This window comes from Gallus gallus, chromosome Z, assembly GCF_016699485.2.
Source record: "Gallus gallus isolate bGalGal1 chromosome Z, bGalGal1.mat.broiler.GRCg7b, whole genome shotgun sequence".
Classification (NCBI taxonomy): Eukaryota; Metazoa; Chordata; class Aves; order Galliformes; family Phasianidae; genus Gallus; species Gallus gallus.
Window position 1 is genome coordinate 52,690,887 of NC_052572.1, and position 13,012 is coordinate 52,703,898.

General features: G+C 44.9%; 1 protein-coding gene across 1 annotated transcript; it reads right to left on the reverse strand.

Annotated features, from left to right (window-relative positions):
* Positions 1-726: 726 nt before the first annotated feature.
* NANS (N-acetylneuraminate synthase) lies at positions 727-9,649 on the reverse strand. Its single transcript, NM_001007975.3, has 6 exons — positions 9,481-9,649; positions 8,652-8,867; positions 5,316-5,415; positions 4,446-4,600; positions 3,126-3,392; positions 727-2,507 (listed from the first exon to the last, which is right to left on the reverse strand). Exons 1-6 carry the CDS (start codon positions 9,610-9,612, stop codon positions 2,298-2,300), a joined length of 1,080 nt encoding a protein of 359 aa, NP_001007976.1. The 5' UTR covers positions 9,613-9,649; the 3' UTR covers positions 727-2,297.
* Between the last annotated feature and the right edge of the window lie 3,363 nt (positions 9,650-13,012).

Consider the following 13,012-nt stretch of genomic DNA (forward strand, 5'->3'; position numbering starts at 1 on the left):
TGATTGTCCCCTTGTCCACTGGAGAGACCACACCTCCAATACTGCATTCAGCTTTAGTTTTCTCACTAGAAGGATACTGAGTTGTTCAAGTGTGTGCAGAGAAGAGCAACCAAATAAAGCAGGTGGAGGGACTAGAAAGCAAGACGTACAAGAACCAACAGAGGGAACTGGGGTTGTTTAGTACAGAAGAGGTTGAGGGGAGACCTCATAATTCTCTGCAACTACATGAAAGGAGGCCACAAAATGGATGTTAGTTGTCTCATTTCTCAGGTAACAACTGGCAGAATATGAGCCCTGAAGTTGTGCTAGGGAATGTTGAAATCTTACATTATGCATTTTTTCATGTAGAGGGTGGTTAAGCACTGGAAAAGGCTGTTCAGGGAACTGGTGGTGTCCCCATCCCTTGAGATAGTTAAGAGAGGTGTGGATGTGGCTATAGGAGAGATTGTTCAGTGCTAAGATTTGGTATGCCAGTTTGATGTTTGGATGCGATGTTCTTGAAGGTCATTTCCAACCTAGGTGATTCTATGATTTAAGTCCTAGAAATCTTTGGAGCCTATGTTTTTATCAGTTAACTGGACCAGGTGTATTGTTCACCTGAACAAGCACTGCCACTTGAAGCAAGCCAGGTAATCTTTGGTGATTGAAATACTAAAAGCTGTTGACTCCTGTCTGCTGCTGGCAAAGGCAAGATCTTACTACACACTGAAATGCAAAAACAGTAGCTTGTTTCAAAAGCTGGATTTATTTTTAAAATTTGCCATTAAAAAAAATTCAACAATTTATTTTTTTCTTCATGTAAGGCAAGCATAGTGCATCAGCACTCACAGACTGTCACAAGCACATGATTCAAAGAGCTCCTTCCCACTTCAAAGACAGAGCTACAGACTCTTCAGAACTGCAGAAGAGTACACATTTTGAAAGTAAACGACTCACAGGCACAGAAAAATCACCATCAAATGCAAGAGATTTTACCAATTCATGACCAGGAGGTAGCAATAACCATAACTGTAACTAGCAAATGATTCTGTCACAGACAAACGCAGGCTGATAACACCAATGTGATTTTGTGATAATCAAGCTAGTTGAGAGATGTGTTATACCTGCTGCCATTTGGTCCTGCCCAAACAAAGGTAAGAGGAGCAAGACAATGGGCAGGACTGCACTTCTTACTTGAAAAGAACCTCTACTGCAAGAGCGGATTGCACAGAGGAGTGCTGGCAACCATGCTGTGACCCAGTCAGTGAGGTGATCCAGTCAAGGAGCTAGCTTCAGCTGTTTCAAAGAGCAGCGTGTGGGGAGGGAAATCCCAACACAGCATCTCTGTGCAAAAAGGAGGCTGCAAAACCTTTACTAGCATTTGACTTCTTATCTGAGAAGCTGTCCCCACATACAAATAGAGAAACCCAACTGCACTGCAGAATTTATTAAGATGCCAGGATTCAGTAAGTTGACAGGTGCTTTTGCCAATTTCTGGAAGCACAAACTGAATTTACTTCCACTGACCCATCAGGGGTGAATTTTGCCCTGTCTAGCTTGCTGTCTTGCCTTTCAGCTTGTAAAATGTACAAAAAGGCTCCTTTTCTAGCTCCTTGTATGGGAGCAGTCTACATATCCAATTCACTGACTTTGTTGGTACTGCCTTTGAGAAGGTAAGTGCACACTGGAACCTAGTTCTCCTCAAGGAGCTAGCTTTCAAAAGAGTGGCATCCCACACACACTTCTCTGAGTTTGTCCACTTCCATTCCTCCAGCAGGTTCCTGCCACCCATTTCTTTAACTTGAGACTTTTTTTACATGCTAAGACATCTCTTAAGAAGAATCTATCACACTGCACGTGTAAAGTTGTCTGTTTAGCTTAGGTAATCTTTCTCTTCGCATTCGACTCAAACGTGCATCCTATGTTCCTGGCATTAAGGGAAATGGCAGAAGAGAGAGGCTTACAGCAACAGAAGTATTCAAGTATACACAAGTTATTAGGATTAGTGCATTCTTAACAGAAGAGGAAAGCTAGAAAACAGTAGACCTTGGTCTACTTGGATTTGGCAAAAATCCAAAATTAACCTAAGTGGAATGGAAGAGGAGGAACATGGCATTTTCTAGACACAGTACTATGCAGTTTCTAATAAAATTGCTTTTTATAATTTATATCCCCTGGTTGCAAAAACTTCCTGCAGAATAGACACAGAAAATGTTAGTCTTCTTAGATCGTTTCCAACCTACCATGTCGCTATACTTAAACATGCTGTGCAGCAGGAGAGACCTACGTCATAAAAAAATCAAAGGGAGGGCTTTGGTTTAGCACTTCACTTTCTTGACGTGATTTTCCACTGCTTGCTCAGTGATGGTTTCATCCTCTTCAATTGTTTTTTTTACCTTCTGGCCCACCAGATCAAAGATGGCTTCTGGAGCAAATCCCTTCGGCTCTCCCACCTTCACTGTCAGCATGTCAAGTGTCAGTATGGTTCCTTCAGGAATGGTCACTTTTGCCACAACAGACTTCCCCAGCTACGGAGGAGAAAATAAAAAGAACGTTTAGGTCCCATGCAACCCTGGGCACGGAATACCAGAAGAGGACAAAAAAATTATACAGCTGCTTGGGAGAGGGTTGCCCAAGCACTTGCTTATCTTCTTTCTCCACAAGAAGCTTGAGATAGCACAGAAGCGTTCACTGTAACAAGGTTGATGGGAAAAATCTAAATCCTTTCTGAATTCAGACACTGTCTCACTGGCATTTCCCCGTATCAGAATGGAGGGAATCTGAGTAGACTGACCAGCATCCTAGCTTTGTGTAAACACAGCTCGTGCATTCACACATATTTACCGCTCAAGGGAGTTAATCACTGGGGGACATCCATACAACTCCACTGAACTCAAAACTGACCGTCCTCTGCTTTGGTAAAAACATTTCCTGGCTGCCAGAAACAGCACACGATAAGAAATGGCAGGTCGGCATTACAGTTACAGCGCGATAGGCCCGATGTGTGCGCTGCTCCTTTGTGGTGGAAAATTTATTAGAGCACAGAGGCAAAACACTGTGGCAAAACTGAGACCTTGATACTACAAACCCAAGTACTGCCTGCTGCTGTTCTGCATAGGAATTACTGACTGTGAATCAAAAGTTACCTTTTCATTGCAAGCCATTTCGCAAGGCAAGAGCTGTTTGATTGGAGAGCCCATTGCTTTTTCCACAGCACGGATGGCTTTCACCAACTCGGCCAGTTCCTTTGGCTCCAGGGATGCCTGGTGGTCACTTCCTTTCCATGTTTTGTCCAGAGTCACGTGCCGCTCCACGACTTTCGCACCCAGAGCAACAGCTGCCACCGAAATGGCAATGCCGGTTTCATGCCCCGAATAGCCAATGGGGATGTCGGGAAAGGCTGACTGATACGCCTGGAATCACAATAGAGTCGGTCTCAATTGCCAAGGCAGCAATTTCAAAAGTCAGAGCAAATTGAACAGTCATAACTGCAGTGAAGACGCACGCAGTTACCGTGCCACAAAACAAGCGGTTGGTTACGCTCAGGGAGAATTTCCAATTGAACAGGTCACACTGCATTACCAACCACTCCACTTCAAGGACTCCACTCCGCTGTGTTCTGAGAAGTTCATTGTGATTATCAATACCAACAATGAGAAAGACTCGTTCTACTGTACGACTTCCCTCACGCTTTTCTTTTTAATTTATTTGTGCTCTTCAAGGTCTTAAAAGCCCACCCCGCCGTAAGCTGGGCAAAGGGAGTTCATTTTTAACCCAAGAACCCAACACCTTGTTAAGCTTAACCTGTTTCTAAGCAGATGGTGCACCTGCCCGTGTTTCAAATCTGAAGCAATCCTTTCAGCAGCACACAAAGCAGTTATTCAGTCCTACAGGCAATTAAATACGGTCACGTCCACTTCTACTCAAGCTAACAAATACTGTGTGCATAAAGCGGGGAAAATGTTTAGACGCTGGCCTGTCTGGGAACATTTTACTACATCAGTATCAGGCACATCCAAGCACTAATTTCAAAGGAAACTATAATCCACTTTCTCTCACAGCTCTCATAAACACACAAAACCTTTTTAATAAAATTATCTGGTCAAACTCCCAGCTGAGAACCACGTCCTCAGTTCCGCACACCCTCCTAGAGGTGAGGGAACTGTCCACATCCTTTTCTTTCCTTTGCAAAGCTCACGCTCACACTTCAGCCTCCCACCTCCTCCTGTGTAACTGCAAAGCCCCAGAGCAATCTCTCTTATCGTATTCCTTAAGGTGAGTTCTGCCACAAGAGCACCCAAGTAATAAGTTTACTTCAAGGCCACGATGAATGAGAGGACCATGATGCATTTTCTCACTTCTCAGAAGCAACCTCGAGCACGTGTAAGACCTGGAAACCAAACGCAATAGAATTGCACAGCCCTTCTGTGGTACTGTGCCCAGGGCACTCTTTCTTGCTCACTGACCGGTATAACACGGAGATTGACGTCCTCGGGCTGCAGCGGGTAGGCACTGGTGCATTGCAGGAAGCAGAAGTTTGGATTGAGGGGCTTCACAATCTGATAAACCTGGCGCATTGTGTTCATCGACTGCATCCCGCTGGAAATCACCATTGGGCGTCCTAGCCATTAAACAAAATGATTTGCCTGGATTTCAAGTTTAGGTCCCTAAGAAGTCTGCACAAGCTTAATCTAAGTTCTTGTAGTAAATGTATTTGGTTGAACTAGAAAGGGAAGATGGGTGATTTTTTTTTTTTCCCCCCCTGAAATCAAGTGGAGGGAGTACAAAATAACTGAAGTGGTGAGACACTGTGAAGCCAGTGAAGTTTACTGAGACTGCGTTCCCCAGTTCATGGAAGACCGTAAATTCTCTAGAGAGTCCAGTGGAGAGCCTCAGAGATGATGAAGGACCTGGAGCTTCTCTTCTATAAGTAAAGGCTGAGAGACCTGGGGCTGTTCAGCCTGGCGAAGGCTAAGAGGAGATCAACTAAGAGGGGAAAATGGGCACGAGTTAAGTGGATGGGGCCAAGCTCACTTCAGTGATGCCCAGTGACAGAACAAGGGGCAGTGGGCACAAACCAGAACATAAGAAGTTCCATCTGAGCACAAAGAAAATCTTTACTGTGAGTGTGACAGAGCAGTGGAACAGGCTGCCTGGAGACACTGTGCAGTCTCCTTCTCCGGAGATACTGAAAAGCTACCTGGTCATTTTCCTGTGCAACCTGCTGTGTAGTGAACATGCTTTAGCAGTCGGTTGGACTCAATGACCTTCAGAGGATCCCTCCAGCCCCTACAACTCTTGTGATTCTACAAACACTGCTCAATGATAATGCTTACCTTTCTTTGCAGTCTTTTCCAAATACGGAAAATTGTTTGTATCTCCTGATCCTACTTTGAAAAACGGAACATCCAGTTCATGAAGAAATTCCACAGCCATCTGCAAGAAAATAAATAAATAAAATTCACTGTTTTTCAACATACCACTTCAGCTGGGTTAATGACAGAGAAGAACCATCAACAAGCCAACCCTGTAAAATAGCAAAAGCAAAGTTTATTTAAATAGGGCATGTATAGATAACCCTCAAACTATACTAGTGCAGAATATATAAAGTACAAAAGAAATGGAAAGGTAGGTCAAATAAATGCAAAGCAGATGCACCATTCTGCTTCAAGAGGCTGGTCTGCAGGTTAACAGTTAAGAAACTCGGGGTCAGACAAATGACTAGATTTCAAGATTGACACTGACAACGTGGCTTGATTTTTCTGTCAGATGCCTTTACAACAAAGGCGTTGTAAAGATGCCTTCTACAAACACTAAAAGCCTGAATTTCTGAAACTGTTGCCAAAATACTCTTAGTACTATGGAGGCAAACAGTAAGAATATTACTGCTTCCTTCCAAAAAATAAGTAACGTACAGACATAAAGAAAATCACGTGTACAGTGAAATATACAGCGCTATCCCTCTACCTCCTACCTATCCTGTTAAAACATTGTAATCAAAAATAGAAAAATATTACAAGTTTGAAAGTTCACAGAATTTTATTCCTAGCCTCTTATTTCATAATTTGACACTAGGTAGGGCGTACATTCCCCATTTGAGGAAAAATGACTCTGAAACTATTACACAGGCATCTGAAAAACTATCAGTGTGCAAAAAGAAAACTACAAGGGGTTTTCTTCTATCAGCAATATCCAAAAATAAACATAAAATGTGCCAAAGACAAGACAGTAAAGCAGTTTACTCAAATCTTAATTTCTCTCTGCCTTCTTCTCAAAACATGCATGCTATATTTGAGACAATTCAGATGTTATTGAAGGTTCTATTAAAATCTGAATTCCATCAGTAAGTTAACCTTTTGTAAATAGGTACACTGAAGAAAAAGATCCCACGTAGCGAGTGATATTAAAATCTTCCACTCACACCTGAGGGAAACAATGAGACAGTTACCCAACTTTGTCCCCCTTTCAATCGCTCCCCAAACAATTCCAGTTTCATGGGCTCATTCTTTGTTGCTGCCAAACATATTCAGCACTAGAGAAAGAAAGAGGTAATGTTCAAAGGAGATTCACATCTTCTCTGGTTTAATTTTTCTATAATTGTTAAGATGGAGGTTCAATTGCTTGTATCTAGGATGTACTATGTTTCTTTAATACAGTTTATTCATTAAGATGTGTTGGGCATAAAGACATACTACAAAGGCATAGACTAAATCCAAGGAGATTGCACAAAATGAAGTACACCATTTGGACGCAGTACCTAATACTACTGCTCATAGGATGACTATCTCCTGAAAGCTGGCAGCATTTTCATAAGAGATTCCGTGAGCAGGCCCAGCCTGAGCAGCAGGGTTGGACCAGACAACCTCCAAAAGTCCCTTCTGACCTCAACCATTCTGTGTAATTTCAAGCAGTAGAGACAACGCTAGAGGGAGTGGTGCAATGAGATCCTGTTCCATCTCCGGTACATTCTGGAACAAAGCAGATGAAGAACTTACCTGTAGTCTTTGTATTTACTTCACGCATTACTTCACAGAACTTCCTCATACACTTAAACACACATTTTAACCTCCCTCATGTACCTGGAGTTCCAGAGATTATCTTCTGTAAACTGTACATAACAAACACTACATAAATCTATGCAAGGTCTACAGTAAGCTCAAAGATCTGTGGCTAGCAGAAACAGGGCTAAAGTGTCAGCACCTATGTGAAGAAACTGCTCTTCAAAGAATGATGTCAGTACTGCTAACCAACTGATGAGGCAACATTCCAGGTGGAAATTGAACTTTACTACCACATCTCACATGTTCTGCATTTCACTACAATGTCAGAAAAGAGCCTGATTTTTCACTCCAAAAGTATACAGGTGTTTAAGATCTCAGGTATGGAAATCCAAGATCACCAGATTAAAATGTTATTTTCTTAAACAAAAAAAAACAGAGAAAGTGTTGCTATTCCACAGGCCCTTAGACATGAAGATACCGATTAAATAAATACCACAACACCTTCTTTTCCCTGATCTATTTCTGAGCCCATGGCAACAGACTACTGCAATACATGCATATCTCCTTTTTGTCTGTCAGACAGCTGAAATAAGCTTTTTATGGGGTTCGAGAGCTGCATGCAGCTGGGACACAGCAATTCAAGTATTTCAGCCAACAAAACAGTGTGTTAACAGAAACAGTGAGAATGGCCAGAGGACTAGAAAGGACAAGGGTAAAAAACTCGAAGGAATTGTGATTCCTAAGTCCAGGAAATATATATATATAAAAAAAAAAAAAAAAGGAGATGATAATGTTATTCAAATAAAGAAAGAGGAGGTACAGTGAAAGTAGGAACTTTTATGTCACATGAAGAATTACAAGAAAGGAGATTAAACTGATGGGTCAGCAATTCTCTCTGATGGTAGGGAAAGCAAGACACAGAACAGATCACCTTAGGACATCAGATAAATCCCATCTCATCCCATCCTGGGCAAGGCTACTTGCAGAACTACGGAAATGCTGGTGTGCCTGCCTTAGGGAAAAAGTGGCTGGCTTACTTCTAGAGGGTTTCTTTCAGTTTGTTTTCTTCATTTTCTAGGCCGCAAATAAAAGTAAAATAATATATAAACTTCACTCTGTGAAGAGGCTTAACTGCTACCTGAACTTTACTGCCTACACATTTCAATCATAGACTGCATTTATTAATTTGAGGTAGGCAACTTGCAAAAGTTAAAGACTCCACATGTCTCAAGGGGGAACAGCAGCAGATGAGCTCCACGGAAGTGTACAGGCTGGTGGGTGACTACCCAAAAGTCTGCTGACAAAAATCAGTAAACGTTTCAAGAGCAGCAAGGCAACGTAAAGAGCCTCTCCATCTTGAAGGAAAAGGGAGTGTAACCATTTCTGATGTTGAGAAACATGAACTTACATCTACTAAACAGAAATAAAGGAAAAAAAAATAGGGAAACGATTGGTATTAAGTAGAGAAAAAGGTCTATAGAGGAAAGTCTGACATATAATCAACCACAGCGGATACACAAGTGAACAGGCAGAACTACATTAGTCTAGTTTCCTCATTTACAAACTCAATATCTACACGCGCTCTTGGTGGACTTTCTATGTAAGAACTGTAAGGTGCAAGCAACAGATACAGCAGCTGAATTGTGCATCATGCTGGTGTGGTGTACGTACCTCATCCATGCCAGAAGCCGTGAAGAAAATCCCAACCTCCTCTGCATACTTCTTCAGCTCTCTGTACTGGTCATGACTGAACTCCAAGTGGCGCTTGTGCTCCCCGTAGGTCTTCCCCCAGGAGTGTTTGGAGGTGTACGGCCTCTCTAAGGCTTTTTTGTTGAATTTGTATTCCAGCTCGCTCTTCTGAAACTTAGCACAGTCTGCCCCACACTCCTGCAAAAGAAGCTGCGTCACTCACAGGGGCAGCGCAACCGGTCCTCGTCTGAACACACGAAGGCTGTGCAGGTATCTGCATGGCAGCGCTCACACCGACCACGCTCAGAGTGACTGCACCGACCACGCTCAGAGTGACTGCACCTGTGGCTCTGAACGCGTTCTGCCCCGGTTTTTCCTGCGCAGTTTCCAAACGCAGGTCTAACCAATACACCTAACAGCAAATTTTAAGAAAGGCTCGTCTGTCTGACGGGGTGACTGAAGCATTACTCCAGGGGAAGCCAACACACAAACGCGCTAAGGCAGCCAGGCAGACCGAAGCGCAGCGCCTCGGAGCCCCGCCGTACCCACACCCGGGTGCGGCACACCGACCGCCGCCGCCCCCCGCAGCTGCGCGCAGTGCGTGAGGCGAACACCTCCCCAACGCGAGCACGGCGCAGTCGCGAGCCGTCACGCACCGACCATCGGCTGCGAAACGCTCTTTTTGTTGCCTCCCACCACGATCTTACTTTCCAGCCGCTCACCCACAACCCGCCCGCTCCCCCTGGGGTGAGCCTGGGGCCCACTCCCACCTCCCCGCCCGCAGCAGCTGCCCGCGGCCCTCCCCGAGCACCTTGGCCATGCGGATCATGCGCTTGGCGATGTCCAGGTCGCCCTGGTGGTTCTGCCCGATCTCCGCGATGATGAAGCAGGGATTGTCGCCGCCGATGCGGCGCCCGGGGCACAGCTCGAACTCCCGCGGCATGATGGCGCCGCCACTGCCGCCGGCCGCTCGCGACTGCGCCGACCGTCCCCGGCAGCCGTGCCGCTGCGCTGCGCTCCGCCCGGCCGCGGGGCGGGGCGGGGCGGGGCGGGACTGGGCTGTGGGCGGTTGGAGGCGGGCACGTCGGCCCCGGCAGCAGTGGGGCTGGGGGACCCGGTGAGGCTTATTCCGGTATTGTGGTGCGGCAGCCGCGCAGGCAGTTTGAGGGCGATTCCCACAACCTCCTTTTAGGGAGTTGCAGAGAGCGATGAGGTCTCCTTGAGCCTCCTTATCTCCGGACTGAATGCTCCGTGTTCCCTCAGCTGCTCCCCATAAGGCTCCTGTTCCCGATCCTTCACAGCTTCCTTGCCCTTTTCTGGACACACTCCAGCACCTCGATGCCTTATAGTGAGGGTCCCAAAACTGGACACAGTACTGGAGGTGTGGCTTCACCAGAGCTGAGTACAAAAGGACGATCACGTCCCTGCTCCTGCTGGCTGCGCTAGTGTACAAGCCAGATGTTGTTGGCCTGCTTTGGCCTCTGGGCACGCTGCTGCTGGCTGATGTTCAGCTACATGTCCAACCAAGACACCCAGATCGTTCTGCAGGGCCTTCTTACCCTCAGGCAAACAAACACTTTCTCCCAGTACGGTGTTATCTACAAACTCACTGAGGATACACTCAATTTCCTAGTTGACTTATCCATACCCTTTGTTTACCAAGCCTTGACAAAGGAACATGCAGCATGGCATGGGTATAAAAGTGTGAGCCAAAATACTGGTGTTCCATTTTGGGTTTAAACTGCTTGTCAGAAACAAGGGAAGCATCAGATTTAGGTATGAGGTTGCAAAAATTCCTGGAAACGATGCAGGGCACCCTCTTAGCCTCCTGCATACAACAAGGTGTTTGTTTCCCGGGTGACTTTCCTGACTGGAAGTGTGATGATTGTATTGACATGGTGTGGATTTGCATAGGTTGCTGTGTGGTGTTGGATGGGAGCGCCCCTGGAAAAGACTGCTTAATGTATTTAACCCCAGACCAATTACAGATTCTTCATCTAACTTACATGTTGTGCTTTTGGTGTTTGCTTTTCTCTGCATGTAGGAGTATATCTTGTATAAACAAGAATTTCTGCTCAGGGAAACATTTCAAAGATTTACATGTTTTCAAGAAGATGCCCAGCAAACTTTCTCCAACCAAGCTGTTGGGCTGGATCGCAGCGTTGTAGCTAACTGCATTCTTACTCTGCCTTAAAATTACATAAACAAGCAAAATGGGACTGTTACAAATAAATAAATATAACACAAACATATGATTCTGACCACATTGAAACGGTATCTGTAGGTAAAAAAATCCTAATTCCTTTTCTCTTGAAATGAAATGGACCCCAAATTGGATGTATTATGATGATTTCAGCTAAACAGTATTGTGAAATGGAAAGAGATAGTTACAGAAATGTTAAGTAATGCTACACACATAACCCTTCTTTGCACTCAGGTTTTTGCTCAAGGCTGCAGTTATGCTCTTCCAGAGCACTAAGACATTGTAAAGAACACTCACAAGAGGAAAGACAAATGGATTGTTAAGCTGGAGGAGCAAGTGTCTGTGTAAATGGAAGCAGGTTGTGCAGGTCTGTTACACTAACAGCACAGACCAAGGAGCAGTCTGCTTGCATTTGCTGCACTTAGTGGTTTATTAGCCATGCTGAACAATTGCATTTTAACTCCAAGAAAGTTGTGATGTGTTTGAGTCAGGAGCTAAACCAGATCAAGGTACGCTGTGTTGGCAGAGTCCATGCAGAGACTGGAGTCCCATTTCTGCTCTCCTCCAGTTTTCACTTGACTGCACCTGGTAAGACTGCAAAACACTGAATTGCTTGTTTACTTGTATTAACCACAGGTTGTTGGTTTTCTGTTTGTTTGTTCCTTTTTCCCCACGTATAGATATGTGTGTCTTTGGAGAAAAAGGATGAATTAACAGAAGAAAGAGTTCCTGTGTTTGGAGATGTCCACATGGTTAACTGCTCCACATTCCTGCCCCTCCAGGGCAAATGGCTTGCCTTTCCATCTTCCTCCGGTGTCTCTTTCACACTTTGAAAAATAAAAAAAAATCCATGTCCAAAACAAACCTGAAAAATCTTTTGGCCTTACAGTTTCCCTTGTCATTTTTAAATACTCAGGTGTGGCATAACTGGCACTTATAAAAGATAATGAAACACCAGCCACCTGTTGTGGAGCCAGCTGTGTAGCGCCATTTTTCTCTCCTTACAGTGAACATGCAGAGGGCTGTTTTGTATTACTCCTGTGATAACTGAAAGCCAGGATTCAGGTGGTGAGTAAATTACAAAGGAGGTAGTTAGTGGGTACCTAGTGCAAGATGCTGGAGAACTTCAAAGCTTACTAACAAGCACCATTCTTCCTTCTGTATATGACTATGGGCCTACTTGCAAATCCTTTGCTGGGTATTGCCAAGAGCCTGTCACAAGCAATTTCGCTTCCTCATGAGCAGAGCACCTCAGAAAGCCTGTGCTTTCTGGTTGAATGGGGAATTTTTCACTTTCCAGGTTGAACAGGTTCAACATGGTTGAACGGGGAATTTTTGCTGAGACATGGGGAATAAAGAAGGGTTTACCACCTTTGGATAAAGGGGCATGCGACTCGGGAAGAGTACAAGGATGTTGCTATGATATGCAGAGAGATAATCATAAGGGCAAAAGCCCAGCGAGAACTTAATCTGGACACTGCTCTAAAAGATACCGAAAAATGTTTTTACAAGTGCATTAGCAACAAAGGGAAGGCCAAGGAGAATAATCATCCTTTACTGGATGTGGCAGTGAATGTTATCACCAAGGATAAGGAAGAAGCTGAGGTACTCAATACCTTCTTTGCTTCTGTCTTCAGTAGTGAGAACAGTTACCTTCAGCCCCCTGAGCTGGAAGACAGGGATGGGGAGCAGAATAACCACCCCCCACAAACCATGGGAAAATAGTTAGTGACCTGTAATACCACCTGAAATGTCACAAGTCCATGGGATCAGCTGGGATCCATCCGAGAGTATTGAGGGAGCTGGTGGAAGTGACTGCTAAACCGCTTTCCGTCATTTATCAGCAGTCTTTGTCAACTGGGGAGGTCCCAGACGACTGGAGACTTGTCAGTGTGCTGCCCCTCTTCAGGAACGGTCAAAAGGAGGATGTGGAGAACTACAGGCCTGTCAGCCTGACCTTGGTATGGAGGGAAGGTCATGGAGCAGGTCATCTGGAATGAGATCACATGGCACATGCAGGGCAACCAGGGGATCGGGCCCAGTCAGCAAGTTCATGAAAGGCAGGTCCTGCTTGCCCAACCCGATCTCCTTCTATGACCGGGTGACCCACCTTGGCGGATGACAGAAGGGCTGTTTATGT

Coding starts and splice junctions, on each gene's coding strand:
- NANS (NM_001007975.3), bottom strand. CDS start 9,612: ATGCCGCGGGAGTTCGAGCTGTGCCCCGGGCGCCGCATCGGCGGCGAC. Junction 8,868..9,480: donor GCATGATCCGCATGGCCAAG/GTGCTCGGGGAG, acceptor CTTCTTTTGCAG/GAGTGTGGGGCAGACTGTGC. Junction 2,508..3,125: donor AAATGGCTTGCAATGAAAAG/GTAACTTTTGAT, acceptor TCTCCTCCGTAG/CTGGGGAAGTCTGTTGTGGC.